The sequence below is a fragment of the Culex pipiens genome, chromosome 3, assembly GCF_016801865.2.
Source record: "Culex pipiens pallens isolate TS chromosome 3, TS_CPP_V2, whole genome shotgun sequence".
In the NCBI taxonomy this organism is placed as follows: Eukaryota; Metazoa; Arthropoda; class Insecta; order Diptera; family Culicidae; genus Culex; species Culex pipiens.
Genome location: NC_068939.1, coordinates 53,426,639 through 53,444,429, shown reverse-complemented (window position 1 = coordinate 53,444,429; position 17,791 = coordinate 53,426,639). Strand labels below are relative to the sequence as shown.

Genomic DNA, 17,791 nt, shown 5'->3' with positions numbered 1-17,791 from the left:
AAAACAAAAACAAAAACAAAAACAAAAACAAAAACAAAAACAAAAACAAAAACAAAAACAAAAACAAAAACAAAAACAAAAACAAAAACAAAAACAAAAACTTTCCGCATTTTTTTCACATTTTAAATGATAATGGTTAAAATATAGCTGAAATGTGAAAAACAAGCAAAAATTTATTATTATAATATTGCATTACACTTAACGAAAAAGTTTTGGAAGCAAGAATAAACTAAACAAAATAAACGCAAATTAAAATACTAAAAATGAAACAAACAAAAAAAACATGAAACACGAGACTTAAAGTTTTTCGTAGTTTTGTTCAAAAATGCTCAAAATGAACTGCTGAACACGGGAAAATTAATAAGAATTTGGGATTCCGGCATCAAAAACCTATTTTTAATTATTGCAATTTCCTTGAGAACTCACTGTATAACAAGTAATCTTAACACGCCCGTTATCAACTCTGTCCATAGCTCAGAACAATAAGCCAGCCAGCCAGCCAGTCCAGAAGCAGGAGCCACTATCGCGCTATCTCTTCCTGAAGAGTTCCCAGCATCCCACCAAGCCGTGATCTCTCCCTGTTCCTCCCCCTCCCCTAACTCCGGTGGTTTAGCTCGGGGAACACTAATTAAATTATAAAAGAGACTAAGAGCGTGAAAATCGCTGCCACATATGCCTCGGAGGGCTGCCAGTGAAGTTCAAGTGCTCTGTGAATAGAGAAAAGTCATCCTCGTGGGAGGTTTCATCAGAAAGGACAAAACCGCGGCGTGCGGCGTGGGATAAATTGGCAAGGATTATTTTTAAACTCCCGGCACTTCAACAGAGGGCTGGAGGAGGCAGTGACAAATGTGATGTGATGTGGTGAAATTTTGAACTGGCTTTCCAAATGGAACCGTAAGAGGATTGGCTCAACGTGAAAATTGGGGAAAACTCACATTCCACAAGTGGGGGCGAAAGCTCAATCGTTACTGGCGTGTTGGAGGGAGGTGACGAAAGTCGAAAATTAAGCATCATGGGAGCGGAAAAGAATTACCACGAGTTGGGGGAGCAGCAGCAGCATGAAAAGAGTACAAATTGTGTGGGAGAAGATGTGGAAAAGTGTTCCAGCAAAAAAGTGCAAGAAGTGGAATTTTCCACGAAATTTGAAGAACATTATAGAAGAAACGGTGCTGGCGATGAAAAGGGATCCAAAAATGGGGCAGAAATGGAGAAGATGTTGCCGAATGACTTGGAGGACATGTTTAAGGACATGCCACTGACGAAGGATACCACGTGCGGGTTTTGGATCTTCAAGGGAGAGTTTCTGCAGAGGTGAGTGGGAGGGGCTTTGCGATCTGAACAAATTTTGAATGTTTTTTTTGTTCAATGTAGTGAAGTGATTTTTAAAACTGTGTAAATATGAAGTTAAAATAAAATTGTGTACACATCACGTTACTTAACTAAGCTCAGAATCATACTACTTAAATATTCAAAAATATTTTTTTTTCTTAACTTATTTTTATTAGGTCCTTTAAGGTGCTGTGATCAGGTTGGGACCGAGGATCAGTATAACAATATATAATAACAAAAAACTCCTTAAATTCCATACTTGGAGATCATGTAACTGACGAGGGTTACTTGGTCCAAGCGGGTCTTGCAGGTCTTGAACCTGCCGATGTACTCGGAGAAAATCCCCCACAGCTCAGCCGAACTGTAGAGTACCTCCCCGGCTTCCTTCTCCGTGGCTCCACCGTCTCGGGGGCCACCTTGGCTGCTTCCTGCGGGACGAGGGCGATCCTTGGATTTTCCGTCCGGAACTGCGCCCGGCAGCGGAGGGAACTCCGCCGGCGTAAACGCCGGAACTGCTGGACTCTGCTTCTCCGCCTTCCTTGCCGGCGGTTTCGGATTCGACGCCTGCTGGCGCCTCCGGATGAAGTCCGCACGCTTAGGGCAGCTGCGGTCCGTGGCTTCGTGGGCTCCAGAGCAGTTGGCACACCGCTTCGGCTCGGCTTCTTGGACTTTGCACTCGTCCGTCTTGTGGGGACCCCCACAGTTGTTGCACCTGCCTTTCAGGTGACAGTTCCTGGTTCCATGACCCAGCTGCAAGCAGTTCCTGCACTGGGTCACGTTCGGCCGCTTGTTCCGGTAGGCCTCCCACCGAATGATAGTGCTTGCCACAACTTTCATTGCAGAGAGCTTCTTCAGATTGGTGTATCCCTTGGGGAAGACCACAATGTACGGAGTTTCGTCCACGGTGGACTATTCCTTCCGCTTGATGATATGCACCTCCAGCGCGTCCAGCTTGAGATCCCTCTTCAGAAGGTACTTGACCTCGTCTGGTTTCAGTTTATCAGGAAAACCACGAAGAACCACCCGATGATTTCGTTCGCTCCGCCGATCGTGGTTGTAGAATTCCACTTTCTTCTTCTTGAGTAGCTCTTGCAACTTGTCAAAATCTTTGACAGAGAAGCAGGTCACCTTGGTTCCAAATCGGGTTAGTTTGTAAATCGGTTTGAAACCTAATTTACAACTTTCCACTATCGCCACGAGCTTGTAAAAATCCGTGGTGTTCTTCACCACCAAAGGTGGTTGCTTTTGTTTACCTGCCGACTGGCCGGGTGGTGGAACCGCCGGGGCGTCCACTCCTCCTGCTGGGCTGGCATTGTTGTTGTTTTTGTTATCCGCTAGCGGGCTGAACTTGTTGTTGTTGAGCAGGGTCTTCTCAACTTTTTCTCCTTCGATGTCGATTCCAGTGACCTCGCTGGACTTCTTCCGCTTCCGATTCCCGCGGACGGGACGAAAATGACGAAAATGGCGAGATGACAACACGAGCAAAACACGTCTTAACTTGTCGCTGGCTGGCGACTGAGTCTATTTATTTAAAAATATGTTGCCTCAAAACTTGTTGTTTAAGTTTTTTCAGATTTTGAAAATTTATATGATTTCTTGTGGTTATATCTAAGTTTCTAGTGATTCAAAAGTAGCATACTTTATTCTAATGCTTTATTAAGGCTTCAATATGTCGAATGCCCCGAGATTTTTTTATTGAGAATTAAATGGAAAAAATGAGGCAGTTTTTTGTAGATTAAGCTTGATTTGTTCTAGAAGTCGTTTTCAAATTGGATAAAACTTCCAGCGTTTGTCTGTCAAATCCAATTCTATTAGTTGCGTTCGAAAGGTCTTTGAAATGTGCCATAAATATACGGGATTGGTTTCTCTGTGCAAATTACTGTTAAAAATTTATAATTTATAATTTCAAATTTCCATATCTTTTACATCAGAATTCAACCTTGCTTGGGTCAAAAGTAAGAGAATTTAATGTACAATGATAAGTATTTACCAATCTCAGTTGATTTTTTAATGACAAATTTTTAATTTCGTTAAATTTTGCTCTGTAGGCCTACTTGACGACACTTTTTGGTCTCAAAAAATATTTTAAAATTTTACGTTACCTTGCTGTTTTCAATGAAATATTGCTAGAGTTTTTGAAGATAATATAAAAAAATGATTTTAATAAAAACAAATTAAATCCACCCTCAGGTGGTTGATGCCTTCCTCACATTTAAAGAGTAATGCTATCCAAATTAGACACAAAAGGGCGGACTTTTCAGTGTTCTATCAACTTGAATTATTATTCATACCATCAGATTGGGTAATCATATTTTCATATTTCTAGGCACTTATGTGCTTACAACTTATGATAGGGTAGGTATTTTGATAACCTATCCAACGACAGGTCGCATGATAGGTCCGGAAAACGTTTTCATCATAATATCTGCGATCCGGCCTCCAAAAAGTATTTAAATAACACTTAGGTGCTTATAAATTTTGATAGGGTTGTCAGATCTTCAATGTTTTGGTCGCGTTGGAATACCTTTCTGAAAATGTATAACATGACATTTTCTTACAAAAACCACCCTTTTTACAATCTTCTGAACTTTAGTCATAATCGTTTTTTTTAGCATAACTTTTGAAGTATTTAACAAAACTGCATAATATTTAATAGCCACTTAAGAGCGAGTTTTTCACCAATGTGTAACAGGTCGTATCGAGGTGCTCCGATTTGGATGAAACTTTCAGCGTTTGTTTGTCTATACATGAGATGAACTTATGCCAAATATGAGCCCTCTACGACAAAAGGAAGTGGGGTAAAATGGGCATTGAAGTTTGTGGTCCAAAAAAAATGAAAAATCTTAAAATTGCTCGCATTTCCGTAAAACTTCATCAATTACAATTCTCGTAGATGCGTTCGAAACCCTTTAAAATGTGCCATAGACGTCCAGGATTGGTTTAATTTTTTCTCATAGCTTTTGCTAATTACTGCTCAAAATGGATTTTATTAAAAATTAATATCTTTTTGCAGCAGCCTCCAACACCAATACTCCTGTAGGTCGAAAGTTAGGGAATTTCATGGACTATAAGCCTATGGTATTAACTTTTTGGCCAATCGCAATTTTTCTCATACACAGAAAAAAAATGATGGTAATATTCATCAGGAAATGGTGACAGATTTGGTGTTTAAAAAAATGATGAGTTTTACCCCAGAAAATGATGAATTTTCATCAGTTTTTGATGAATATTCATCAGGTTCACATTTTTACACATTTTTTATGTAATATTACTCAAAAAAGAGGTAATATTCAACCTACCAAATTTTCAACATTCCAAAATTCAACTTTTTTTTCTGTGTAGTTTTTCGATTTTTCTAAAACAAACATTTTACAACGTTAGCTTTTGCCCTGTAGGCTTCCGTAGAGGATTTTTTTGGTCTCAATTTTGTCATATTCGAAATCCTCAGAAAATTTCACGTTAGTTAGAAGTATTGGGGTGGTAAATTTGATTTAAAAAATAATTAAAAAAAAAAAAAAACATTTTTGAAAAAAGAAATACATCTTATTTACTCTAAGATCAATACGTCAAATGCTGTATCAAGTAGGCAAAAACCTGTTTTATCCCTAATCCAACAAATTGTTTAAAAAATATATTAATTCATTCTGAATGGCATTTTTTCCAATCAAATTTACGACTCCAATACTTCTAACTATCGTGAAATTTTCCGAGGATTCCGAATATGACAAAATTGAGACCAAAAAGTTGAAGTCTACAGGGCAAAAGCTAACGTTGTAAAATGTTTGCTATAGAAAAATCGAAAAACTATGAGAAAAACTGCGATTGGCCAAAAAGTTAATACCATAGGCTTATAGTCCATGAAATTCCCTAACTTTCGACCTATAGGAGTATGGGTGTTGGAGACTGCTGCAAAAAGATATTAGGGTTTTAAAAAAATCCATTTTGAGCAGTAATTTGCAAAACCTATAATAAAAAGTTAAACCAATCCTGGACGTCTATGACTCATTTTAAAGGGTTTCAAAAGACCTATCGAATGCATCTTAGAGAGTTGGAATTGATGAAGTTTTACGAAAATGCGAGCAATTTTAAGATTTTTCATGTTTTTTGGACCTCAAACTTCAATGCCCGTTTTACCCCACTTCCTTTTGTCGTAGAGGGCTCATATTTGGTATAAATTCATCTCATGTATAGACAAACAAACGCTGAAAGTTTCATCCAAATCGGAGCACCTCGATACGACCTCTAGAACAAACCGAGCAATATTTACAAAAACTGCCTCTTAAGGGACCCCAAGACGAATCAAATGAGACCAAAACGGAAAAAATCTGTTCAGCCAATGCCGAGACAATCGAGTGACATTTTTTTATTAACATCCCACCACACACACACAGACATTTGCTCAGAATTCTGAGTCGACAGGTATACATGAAGGTGGGTCTAGGAGGTCTAATTGGGAAGTTCATTTTTCGAATGATTTTATAGCCTTTCCTCAGTAATGTGAGGAAGGCAAAAATGTTGACAACAGTAAAACATAGAATATCAGTCAGTCAGTTTTTTTAAATGTCTATAGACAAACTATATATTTTCCACGAACATAACTATTCTAAAAAAAATAAATGAGAGGAATATTTAACATTTTTCATAAATAGATATTTTAAGCATGAAGTTTAGAGATACTTATTCAATCATTAGCATTCCTTTTTTAAAAAAAAAGTGGGTCTATGACGCATTTTTGACATGTTGAGCTTTGATAATGCCACTGCCAAACATTCCATAAAAGTCTTTGAATATCTAGCAAATTTTTGGCAGTGGCATATCTGTTATCATTCCATCCTGAGCAGACGGAAATAACTTGGGAAGGTCAGTTTATGATATTGTGAGAAGATCGAAATATGTTATTGGGATGATCGGATTAGTTGTTAAAATAACAAAAATCAATAACAAAGATTTGTTCGAAGAATAACTTAAACTGTTATTATGTTGTTATTGCAATAACAAACCAATAACACAGAAATAATCATGAAGGAATAACAAGATTTGTTATTTTGTGCGGAGAGGTGGAGCAGCATAATAATAAAAAATGTTATTGAACTGGTATGTCTCCGTAACAAAAAAAAAAGTTATTGTTTTGGTTTATTTGTAATTTGCAAATAAACCTGCAGTTGCCATAACTCCTCTGTACTAGTCAGGGCTGCAGAGTCGGGTACCTCCAAGCGACTTTGAATCCATACTTTGAAGACAACTCCGACTCTGGATGCAGGATATGACGTCAACGACGACTTCAGCTCTCCAAAAATACCCGACTTCACAGATTCCGACTCCAAGTAAAAGTTGCTGAAAATTAGATGAATCCGATGCAGTCTCCGAGGTCTCACTCCAGCTCGAACTTCAACGTCAGCTCCGACTTCCTGGCTCTGTGAAAATAATAACAGTTTTTGTTATTCACACTTCAAAAATTCTCAATAAATAAATCAATTCCGTTAGGGAATATAACAAAATTTAAAAAAAGACTCTCAAAAGTTAACTTATCGGATTAATTTTAGCCCTTAGGGGGTATATCAAATAATTAAAAAAATCTACTTTAAAAATTTCAACTTTTTAGAATAATTTTAGCTTAAGGACCCCATTTCATGGCCAAAATAATGACCCCGACGAAATTGGTCAAAATTATCCCATAGTTCTAGCCAATTTTAGCAAAGTCCCTTAGGGGGTATATCAAATAATTAAAAAAATCAACTTTCAAAATTTCAACTTTTCAGAATAATTTTAGCTTCAGGACCCCATTTCATGACCAAAATAATGATCCCGACGAAATTGGTCAAAATTATTCCATAGTTCTAGCCAATTTTAACAAAGTCCCTTAAGGGGTATATCAAATAATTAAAAAAATCAACTTTCAAAATTTCAACTTTTTAGAATAATTTTAGCTTAAGGACCCCATTTCATGGCCAAAATAATGACCCCGACGAAATTGGTCAAAATTATCCCATAGTTCTAGCCAATTTTAGCAAAGTCCCTTAGGGGGTATATCAAATAATTAAAAAAATCAACTTTCAAAATTTCAACTTTTCAGAATAATTTTAGCTTCAGGACCCCATTTCATGACCAAAATAATGATCCCGACGAAATTGGTCAAAATTATTCCATAGTTCTAGCCAATTTTAACAAAGTCCCTTAAGGGGTATATCAAATAATTAAAAAAATCAACTTTCAAAACTTCAACTTTTTAGAATAATTTTAACTTAAGGACCCCATTTCATGGCCAAAATAATAACCCTGACGAAATTGGTCAAAATTATCCCATAGTTCTAACCATTTTAAACAAAGTCCTTTAGGGGGTATATCAAATAATTAAAAAAATCAACTTTCAAAATTTCAACTTTTAAGAATAATTTTAGCTTAAGGACCCCATTTCATGGCCAAAATAATGATCCCGACGAAATTGGTCAAAATTATCCCATAGTTCTAGCCAATTTTAGCAAAGTCCCTTAGGGGGTATATCAAATAATTAAAAAAATCAACTTTCAACTTTTCAGAATAATTTTAGCTTCAGGACCCCATTTCATGACCAAAATAATGATCCCGACGAAATTGGTCAAAATTTTTCCATAGTTCTAGCCAATTTTAACAAAGTCCCTTAAGGGGAATATCACATAATTAAAAAAATCAACTTTCAAAACTTCAACTTTTTAGAATAATTTTAACTTAAGGACCCCATTTCATGGCCAAAATAATAACCCTGACGAAATTGGTCAAAAATATCCCATATTTTTTTTTTTTTTTTTTATTCTTTGTCCTCTATCTTAACCTATACCCTAACTGGCTCAATCGGCCTTGCCATCACGGAGCCGTGCGTCTATTTATAGATCCGAGATCTATTGTTCTTCGTCTTGATGGATGTTGATGATCTCCTGGGGGTCTTGTTGGAAGAGTCTTCCTTCCTTCCTTCACGCGTTGCGGTGTGGTTGGTTGGTCATCTTCCCGTCCATTCCCCACTCACCCACCGCTAGTTGTTGTAGTGGGGGGAGTGGCATGTGTGTGTGTGGTAATTAATTACCGTGTGTGTATTCTGTTGCTCCCAGAGGGAGCAGGGGGTTCAAGTTGCCACCGAAAATTCGGTGGCGAGTTGACCGGGCGGGATTCGATCCCAGGTCGTCTGCTTGAAAGGCAGATCGCTTAACCGTTCGGCTAAGTACCCGGACTAAAAATATCCCATAGTTCTAGCCAATTTTAGCAAAGTCCCTTAGGGGGTATATCAAATAATTAAAAAAAAATCAACTTTCAAAATTTCAACTTTTCAGAATAATTTTAGCTTCAGGACCCCATTTCATGGCCAAAATAATGATCCCGACGAAATTGGTCAAAGTTATTCCATAGTTCTAGCCAATTTTAACAAAGTCCCTTAAGGGGTATATCAAATAATTAAAAAAATCAACTTTCAAAATTTCAACTTTTCAGAATAATTTTAGCTTCAGGACCCCATTTCATGACCAAAATAATGATCCCGACGAAATTGGTCAAAATTATTCCATAGTTCTAGCCAATTTTAACAAAGTCCCTTAAGGGGTATATCAAATAATTAAAAAAATCAACTTTCAAAACTTCAACTTTTTAGAATAATTTTAACTTAAGGACCCCATTTCATGGCCAAAATAATAACCCTGACGAAATTGGTCAAAATTATCCCAAAGATCTAAACATATTTAACAAAAGAAAAAATAATAACAGATTGTGTTATGGACACTTAGAAACTTTTCCATTTGTGCGATTTATGGTTATTTTTATTTCTAAGTCAGTATACCGAACGAATAACAAATTTTGTTATTAGGAGAGTTTTTGAAATGTATAACATTTCCTCTTATTAGCGTGTTATTAAACATTTTCAATATAATATCACTTCAATACCAAATTTTGTTATTTTATCAGAAACTGTTATTATTTTTTCTTCTTGAAATTGAACTTCAGGATAAAATAATAACACTTTTTGTTATTTTAACAGGATTTGTTATTGAAATATTATTAATTTTGTTATTACCGTCTGCCCGGGATTAGATTTATTGATACTTTTTACTTCGAAATTGAGAAAATAAGACCATCTAACAACTGAGTTTTGTTAATAGAAAAATTTCCCGGAAATTTCCTTAAGCCACAAATAAAAATTAACCAAATGAGTTTCTTATAATATTATCAAAAAGAAGAAAACTGGAGTATGGATTGTTATTATTCTTGATTTTAGTTCATTATTTCTGGTAGGTTCAACCTGCGCGGTTATTCGCTGCTTAGAAAATGCAAAAATTTGCATACATTTGCTATGTCAAAAAAAGCCACTAAACATGACTAGTTTGTCCAAACTAGATTCATACAATTTTGAAGACTGGTTATAAAAAATGGACTTGTGAAAAATTGATAATGCACATCTTGAGATGGGTTCTTTTAATTGAGGCTTCCGTTCCGTTTTTCCCATTTTAGTTTTTATATGTTTGTGAGGACTAAAAATGAGCTCTACGATACGACGATTCGATTTTTCTTTGCCTCTACTTACAAAATCTGATACCACAGAATTATTTTTTTTGGAAAAAAAGTTAGTTTATTAACAGAAAATATTGTCAACCAAAACTGTATAAATCACTTCAAGATGCAAAACCAAATTTGCAATCGAAAATGATTTCACAAATTTATTGATAATGCGCACTGTTTTCAAGTTATAAACATTTGTGGGTTAGATTTTTCGAAAAATACAACAAAAGTTTTTTGACTTTGTTGATCAAACTGCTGGTCGCCAAGATACAGCATCTTGAAATTTATTTATTTTTGAAAAATTAATCGAATCAATACTTTACGAGATAAAGCGAGTAGAAAAAATAAGGGCTTAAAAATAGTAATTCAGCTAGATAGCTTATCGAAATTGTAGTTTCCGCAACAAGTGGCAAAAAAAGGTATTTTCAAAACGTGTCGTACATAAATACGACGGGTGGTGAAAAAATCAAGTTTTGCCACTAGTGCTAAACAACATTTTTTGCAATTCCAAAAAAAAAAACAAATTTTAAGTGGAATTGTAAGTCAAATGTTCATGTATTTTGTCAATGAACCGTTAAAATTGAAGAAATGTTGAAAATATTACTTTTTGCAATTCCGTCGTGAAACTACTCACTTTTCCTGTCATTCTAGAACGACGAAATAGCCTATTTTTCTATACCAAAAATAACAGAATCGAATAGCAACACTTTTCAAAATAAATGCTAAAAAGTTCTACTTTTCAGCACTCAAATGGGTGCTAAAAAGTTGAACTTCGAAAAGTAACTCTTTTCAACATTTTTTTGATTTAAATGATTTATTGACAAATTACATGAAAAATTTACTTAAAATTTCACTCAGTGCGTGTTTTTTGGAATTGCAAAAAATGTTGTATGGAACTCGCTGCAAAACTTGATTTTTTCAGCACTCTTCGTATTTATCCAACTCGGTGAACCTCGTTGGATAAATGTACGACTCGTGCTGAAAAAATCCTCTTTTTGCAATTTGTTGCATTAACTACTATTTCCAAAAAAATGCCGAAAAGTTGCAGCACTTTTCAGCATTTATTTTGAAAAGTGTTACTATTTGAATCTTTTATTTTTGTTACAGAAAAGTAGGCTTTTTCGTCGTTCGAGAATGACAGGAAAAATAATAGTTTCACGACGAAATTGCAAAAATATTTTGATCATCGGTAGTTTTAATCCATAAATTATGTTTAAATTGCAAACAGCTTAACATTTTTCGAAAAAAAAATCCAAATGCCTTTATCATGAAAACGGTGAACTTGATTTTAAATTGCGTTAAGTCATTTTGGATTGCACTTTTTTTCTAATGTAAAAAATATTCTTAAATTTTTGTAAAAATGTTTACCAATGATATTTTCCGTTTTTTATTTTTAGTCTCCTTAAACATATGAAAAAATCGAAAATAAAAAAATATGTATTTTGTAAAGTAAATTTTTAGTTATAAAACATAATCATCTTCTACAACTTTGTCGAAGACACCAAATCGATCAATACATTCCTTCTCAAGGTACAGATTTTCGAAGATGCCCATTTGTATGACCAGCACGTAGAATTCTCGAAAATTATTTATGAAATTGTGCAGAATTGCTCAGAAGTGATAAAATAAAATCATATGAAAGTTGTAAATAATCGCTAAAATAATATATTGAAATAGGAAACCAGATGCATTTTTCACAGTTGCATAAAAATCATTTGGGACAACTTTGTTCTTCTTGGCAATGAAATTCAAAGAACTATTTGTTCATTCACAGATTCGCCAACAAGAAAGCGTACGTCTTCCTGTACGGAGTCGTGGGCTGTGTCTTCTCGGCCACCTACGCGTACTTCAACGGAACCATCACCACGCTGGAGAAGCGGTACAAAATTCCCAGCCGTAACACCGGCATCATCTCGATCGGGAACGACATCAGCTCGCTGTTTCTGTCCGCCATCCTGAGCTATTACGCCGGCAAGGGACACCGACCGCGGTGGATCGCCTTCGGGCTGTTTACGATCGTGCTGTTTTGCTGGTTGAACGCGCTGCCACACTTGCTGTACGGGCCCGGGGAATCGGCGCTGGCGTTGACCACCGAGTACGGGGCGACGTACGACGAGAACCAGACCAAGGAGGTGTTTGAAGCGCAGAAGGCGAAAACGCTTTGCCGGGCGAATGGGACTCGCGGGGCGGAGTGTGAGGTCGAGGAGGGGAATTTGGCTCCACAGGCGGTGCTGTTTGTGGCGCAGTTTATCTCAGGGATTGGAAGTTCGCTGTATTACACGCTGGGGGTGTCCTACATGGACGACAACATCAAAAAGTCCAAGACTCCTGCCCTGGTTAGTGAGTATCCTATTGGGTGGACTGTTTTCACATGCATACAACTCTCGTTTTTTCCTCTCTACCCTAAGGCGTCTCCTACTTCCTCCGGATGCTGGGTCCCGCCATCGGGTACGCCCTGGCCTCGTACTGCCTCAAGCTGTACATATCCCCGTCGATGAACCCGACCATCACCAACAAGGATCCCCGCTGGCTCGGTGCCTGGTGGATTGGATGGCTCATTCTGGGGCTGGTCCTGGGCTTCTTTGCCCTGTTCATCGGTCTTTTCCCCAAGCAACTTCCGAGGGCCGCCGTCCGGAAACGAATCGCCATCGAAAAGCAGAAGCTTGGCATGAAACTCAGCGAGGTGAAGAAGGAGGACGAACTGCCGGCCTCGTTCAAGGACATGCTCAAGACGTTCAAGCGACTGCTCAAGAACAAGATCCTCATGCTGAACAACATCGCGTCGGTGTTTTACTTCTTCGGCTACATGCCGTACTGGATCTTCACGCCCAAGTACATCGAAACGCAGTACAAACAGTCGGCGTCCACGTCCAGTCTGGTGACGGGCACGGTGGCGTTGGTCTTTTCCGCCGTCGGAGTGCTCATTTCGGGCGTTGTGATATCGCGGTACAAGCCGAGGGCCCGCTACATGGCCGCGTGGAACGTCATGGTGGGACTGTTGTCCGTCAGCGGGATGATCGGGTACGCCTTTTTGGGATGTTCTGCGAGTGAAAACTCTGTCATCGTGAATCATCCGTCGACGTGAGTTTTAAGTTACCCATACATGTTACACCTCAACTCAAGCGTCAATTTGCTCTAGAACCGACCTAACGCCCACGTGCAACTCAGCCTGCCAGTGCGACTACGTCAAATACTCCCCCATCTGCGGCGAGGACGGCAACACCTACATTTCGGCGTGCCATGCCGGCTGCCGGCAACAGTACCAGATTGGTGACCTTAAGGTCAGTCAACCCCTACCGAGGAAAAACAATCATTATCACATGACTTTCTCGAGATGAACGTAAACATGCTACCGTTAGAACTTATCTTATCGCTTCGTTGCAGAAAAGTGCATCTGGAAAGATTTTCTAATTTATCACCACTGCTATTTCTTGTTTATTTGCATAACCCTCACAGACGTACGACGAATGCGCTTGCATAGAGGCCAGAAATCACTCAGGCCACGACCCCGTTTTGGAACGGTTACGAAGCTCCTCCAACGGAAGCCAGCTTACGCCGTACTCACTCACCTACGATGAGCTGGTAAGCTATTTGTCATTCTTTTTTCTTTCAGAAAATGACGAGTTGTTTTTCATCCATCTTTGATTGAAATTTCCTCTCACCATTCATTCCCCCCTCAGCAACCACCCCCCGGCGGCAAGGCCATCGCCGGTCCCTGCCCGATGGACTGCAAGCGGGAGTTTTTCACGTTTTTGGCGGTCATGTGCTTCCTGAAGTTTTCCGGCGCGACCGGGCGAGCCAGCAACTTCCTGGTGTCGGTGCGGTGCGTCGACGAGAAGGACAAAACCGTCTCGATGGGCTTCGGCATGATGCTGCTCAGCCTGATGTCCTTCATCCCGAGTCCGATCTTTTTCGGCCTGGTGCTGGACCGGACCTGCCTGGTGTGGGGCAAAACCTGCTCCGGCAAGGGCAACTGCTGGCTGTACGATGGGGAAACGTTACGGTGAGGACGAAAAACCCAAAAAAAAATCAAACTTTAACTAATGTCCTGCTTCCTGTTTCGTCGTTCAGGTACCTTTTGAACTTTATCGCGGCCGGGTTCGTGCTGGTGGGGACGCTGTTCGACTGTGGGGTGTGGTACTACGTCAAGAATCTGAAAATTTTCGACGACGAGGTGAAGGACAAGGAAATCGATCTGGCGGAAAAGGAGGAGCAAGCAACGACGGATCGGCCATCGTAGGAATGAAGTCCTACTGGTTAAATGTTAAGTTTTAGAGAAAATTCCAAAGATTTACACCTGTACATTAATGTAGTGCAAATGAGATTATAAAACAAAACTTCTTCATTCGTTTTACGTTTCATAATATCACATTTCCATACTCATAAATCAAGTTGATTATTTATTAATTCAATAACGAATCAATTCAACGTGAAATCTAACTATCGACACTAACACAAATGAGGATAAAATCACAAATCTTTGACAAATATGCGCTGATTCGTCGTCATTATAGATACCTTATGTTTTTCTAAGACATTTTTCGTTGGAGGATTCTTGTAATTGAAAGAAAGATGTCCGCCAGAAAAACATTGCAGAAAAAGCTTTTGGTCTACTTCCATTAAAACGCTTAGAATCAGTCAAATATACTAATTTTTTGAAAATAGTTCTGTTCTGACCAAGAATTTGTCGAATATATTTTTGTTTTACCTTTGGATAAAGAGTCACGTGTCTCTGATCTAAATGGCAAATTGTCGCTTATGTTCCAACTTGTCGAACGTCGATTTTGGGCCAAATAGAGTTAAGAACGCCATTTTGTGCAGCTCACAATGCCTCATCTTTTGACCTTCACAGATCCCCAAAATTCGATTTCAATCCTGAGATATTCAATAAAAACCGAAAAAACTCCGTACAACAAGCACGACGGCTTCGAAATATTACACTGGTTTGCAGAGAACTCGAGTTAACTCAGAATACATAAACTTGAATATAAATTTTCGCATCACTGACATGTGGCCATCTGGTGAGCAGCAGCTGTATCAGTTATTTCATGCAATGTTGCGTGCTAGCTTTGTTTTATAGCAGGAGCTAATTTTCTATGTTGGGATAATTCATAGGCTGTAGAAAATATTTTTAAAAGTTTTTGTCCACTCCCCCTCTTTTTAAAAACGGTCGGAAAAGTCAGGACACATTATTTTTTTTAAAATGGCTTCAAAATTTTCATTGGACTTCAAGTGCAATTAATTCATGAGAAAACTGTAAATTTAGAAAAAGGTTAGTAATTTGAAATGTTTTGCAAGAAAGTCTTCCAAAAATCAATAGAAATATTTGAATAAACGCAAACACATCTGCTGTCAACTACATATTACTTAATTTCATTGATATACGAAGGAACTCAATTTTCAGTGTTCCAAATCTTGGTTTTGAAAATAAAATTTCTAAAATTTGTGCGCACCCAAATTTAATGTTCATTTTATCTAAAGCATTTTTTTTTCCTTTATTTTGCATCCATTTTCACTAAGATTGATGCGTCGCGCTTCTTCACTATATGAATATGAGTAGGACCAAGCACCTAAAGGGGGATAAAGAAACGTTTTCATTGAAATGTTTTATGTTTTATGTTTTATGTTTTATGTTTTATGTTTTATGTTTTATGTTTTATGTTTTATGTTTTATGTTTTATGTTTTATGTTTTATGTTTTATGTTTTATGTTTTATGTTTTATGTTTTATGTTTTATGTTTTATGTTTTATGTTTTATGTTTTATGTTTTGTTTATGTTTTATGTTTTATGTTTTATGTTTTATGTTTTATGTTTTATGTTTTATGTTTTATGTTTTATGTTTTATGTTTTATGTTTTATGTTTTATGTTTTATGTTTTATGTTTTATGTTTTATGTTTTATGTTTTATGTTTTATGTTTTATGTTTTATGTTTTATGTTTTATGTTTTATGTTTTATGTTTTATGTTTTATGTTTTATGTTTTATGTTTTATGTTTTATGTTTTATGTTTTATGTTTTATGTTTTATGTTTTATGTTTTATGTTTTATGTTTTATGTTTTATGTTTTATGTTTTATGTTTTATGTTTTATGTTTTATGTTTTATGTTTTATGTTTTATGTTTTATGTTTTATGTTTTATGTTTTATGTTTTATGTTTTATGTTTTATGTTTTATGTTTTATGTTTTATGTTTTATGTTTTATGTTTTATGTTTTATGTTTTATGTTTTATGTTTTATGTTTTATGTTTTATGTTTTATGTTTTATGTTTTATGTTTTATGTTTTATGTTTTATGTTTTATGTTTTATGTTTTATGTTTTATGTTTTATGTTTTATGTTTTATGTTTTATGTTTTATGTTTTATGTTTTATGTTTTATGTTTTATGTTTTATGTTTTATGTTTTATGTTTTATGTTTTATGTTTTATGTTTTATGTTTTATGTTTTATGTTTTATGTTTTATGTTTTATGTTTTATGTTTTATGTTTTATGTTTTATGTTTTATGTTTTATGTTTTATGTTTTATGTTTTATGTTTTTAAAAGTTGATGCCATGTTAAAAAAGTTTTGCATTTAGAAGATACAAATTTATAAAAAAATAAATATACCCGATTTTGCAGATTCTTTGAAGATTACCAAATTAAAACGTAAAAAAACATCATATCGGAACGACCCATGACCAGTTGAAAAAATTTGACACAAGTTTGCACGCAACATCTTACCGACTGTCCATCTGGCGGGAGCTAGCCGAAACTAGGTGAAGCCGTTACACGCCACATTGCTTGCAACATGATGTTTTCAGCATAATTTGGATAGTTTGCTTCTATGCTGCCAGCATGGCAATAAGCGGGTTGTTGCTATGCTGTCAGCATAAATATGAACTTGGACAATTCATTACACAATCAAACATGTTTTTAGCGTTGCGTTTTGTTCTCCTTGAAATCTAACTTTATCCATTTATTTCTATAATAATTGTCATATTTTCAATGTTTCTTTTTTTTTTGTTATATCAATTGCTTTATGGAATTTTAATTGCCAAGAACATTCTGGTAATTTTTTTTTTTTGAAAGCAGGAGTTGAAGTCGACACATTTTCAGAAGCCGCTATGGAGTTCCCTCAACCTTGGGAACTACAACTAACTTTTGTTTTAAATATATTCGCCATTAAAAATCAAATTAAAATTAAATATTTGCCAATAAAAAACCCAATGAACTTTCTGGATTAGAAGAGTGTCTTATTCAATGTAATTAAAATGATATGTTGCTAGTCATTTATTTGTTGATATAGGTCCTTACATTCTTATTTTCATATATTTAACGATGATGCTTTTCCCGGGCAGACGGTAATAACAAAATTCATGCCATTTCAATAACAAATACTGTTAAAATAACAAAAAATGTTATGGAATTTTCTTGCAAAATCCATTTTTGCATAAGAGTTTAATAACAGGATGATCAGATTAGTTGTTAAAATAACAAAAAATAATAACAAAGATTTGTTCGAAGAATAACTAAAAGTGTTATTAGTCGGTTATTACAATAACAATCCAATAACAAAAAAATCATAACGACTTATAACAGATCTTGTTATAAAGAACATAAAATGTTATTGACCTAGTATTTTCATATATTAAAAAATGTTATACCCACGTTACTTCCGTCTGCTCGGGTAGCAAATTGTTCTAGAGAAATGTATTTTTGAATTTAATAATTTGAATATATTAAAGAACTGTAGGTTAGTCCATGAACAACAAAAACTTTTTCTTTACGAGGCCTCCGTGAAAACCCCCAGTCATGTTGACGATCGTGTGATCAGAACTCAGCACTCCCACACTCGTCTCGAAGACATCATTACACGCGACAAATTGTTGACGGCGCTCCATCGCTACCTGTGCTGTCCTATCAAAGATTAAACTTCCTCAAGGGTGCCATAATTTATACCGCGGCA

The 17,791-nt window shown here is 36.3% G+C and overlaps 1 protein-coding gene across 1 annotated transcript; it reads left to right on the top strand.

Moving 5' to 3' along the window:
* The first annotated feature begins 537 nt into the window (after window positions 1–537).
* On the top strand, window positions 538–14,187 carry LOC120412898 (solute carrier organic anion transporter family member 74D). The gene is made up of 7 exons (XM_039573529.2): window positions 538–1,311; window positions 11,621–12,186; window positions 12,255–12,927; window positions 12,986–13,127; window positions 13,303–13,428; window positions 13,527–13,849; window positions 13,918–14,187. Exons 1-7 carry the CDS (start codon window positions 1,013–1,015, stop codon window positions 14,084–14,086), a joined length of 2,298 nt encoding a protein of 765 aa, XP_039429463.1. The 5' UTR covers window positions 538–1,012; the 3' UTR covers window positions 14,087–14,187.
* Window positions 14,188–17,791: the final 3,604 nt, after the last annotated feature.

Bases quoted from the DNA above. Each gene is read 5' to 3' on its own strand.
- LOC120412898 (XM_039573529.2), top strand. From the start codon at position 1,013: ATGGGAGCGGAAAAGAATTACCACGAGTTGGGGGAGCAGCAGCAGCAT. The intron at 12,187-12,254 runs GTGAGTATCCTA...CTCTACCCTAAG, and splicing joins CAAGACTCCTGCCCTGGTTA to GCGTCTCCTACTTCCTCCGG. The intron at 13,429-13,526 runs GTAAGCTATTTG...TTCCCCCCTCAG, and splicing joins CACTCACCTACGATGAGCTG to CAACCACCCCCCGGCGGCAA.